General features: G+C 39.3%; 1 protein-coding gene across 1 annotated transcript in view; it reads left to right on the top strand.

Moving 5' to 3' along the window:
• Window positions 1-250: 250 nt before the first annotated feature.
• Window positions 251-934, top strand: part of KLRD1 (killer cell lectin-like receptor subfamily D, member 1) — a 9,823-nt gene continuing 9,139 nt past the window's right edge. The window contains exon 1 of the mRNA XM_008584855.1: window positions 251-325. Coding sequence (XP_008583077.1) covers window positions 251-325 — 75 coding nt within the window. The remainder of the gene's footprint in view (window positions 326-934) is intronic.

Here is a 934-nt window from a genome sequence, read left to right on the forward strand (position 1 = left end):
GTTTGAAATATGCCAAAGAGGAATATTTTGGGGTGGCATATTTGGGTCTCCTACAGTCACACTATGGGGTGATGTGTCCTGAGCCCAACAACACACATTTCATTTTCAAATATGGATCCCCAAGTAGTCCCTACATATTACAGAAGCAAAAGAAGCTGGGATATTTATATATCAAGTCCTGAGATTCACTGGTTTGAGAGCAGCAAAGCTTTCGCAGATCTAGAGGGGAAGGGAGGGCCCACACACAGAGATGACGCCCTCCAAAGCACAGCAAACGTTCCCAGGGATAGGAGAGCGGCCACGGCAACTTCTGCTTCAAGTGAAGGTGAGTGGCAGGGGGTGTTTGATTCCACACATATAATTGTCTTCATATTTCCCATTATCCATGTGGGCAAAACTCATCAGTTTCTCAAAAGAGTAACACAATGGATTGGACCGTCAAGTGAGACTCACATGTATCGTCAGAGATTACACCCAGTTTTACTAATAATTTCAGTGATAATAATTGTGAGATACAGACAAAGCTGTAAGGAGTCCAGGACTTGCAATACAGCTACTTAGGTCTTTTTTGTTTGTTTGTTTGTTTCTCTCTTTTTTTTGACGTAGGAAACATTCTGATCCAGACTATCAGATTAGCATTTTTACATTTTTTCGAGGAGACTTTACCAGGTCAGATCCTTCTTTTTTTTGTTTGTTTTCTTTTTCAGGAAGCCCTCTCTCCTCCCTCTTAAAAGGAGAATAATTTGCAGTCTGTTATTTGTAGTAATTTGCAGTCTAGCAATTTTCTTTCCATTCAAAGAATGCATGCATTTCCCAAAAGCAGTGAAATTAAAATAAATTTCTCTTTGAGGTTATTGGAATGTATACTCTTACTATGTTCTGTAACATTTTAGTCATAAATTTCTAGCTGGGGAGAAGTCTTCACTGTTCATAT

Source organism: Galeopterus variegatus, unplaced genomic scaffold (assembly GCF_000696425.1).
Source record: "Galeopterus variegatus unplaced genomic scaffold, G_variegatus-3.0.2 Scaffold3384, whole genome shotgun sequence".
In the NCBI taxonomy this organism is placed as follows: Eukaryota; Metazoa; Chordata; class Mammalia; order Dermoptera; family Cynocephalidae; genus Galeopterus; species Galeopterus variegatus.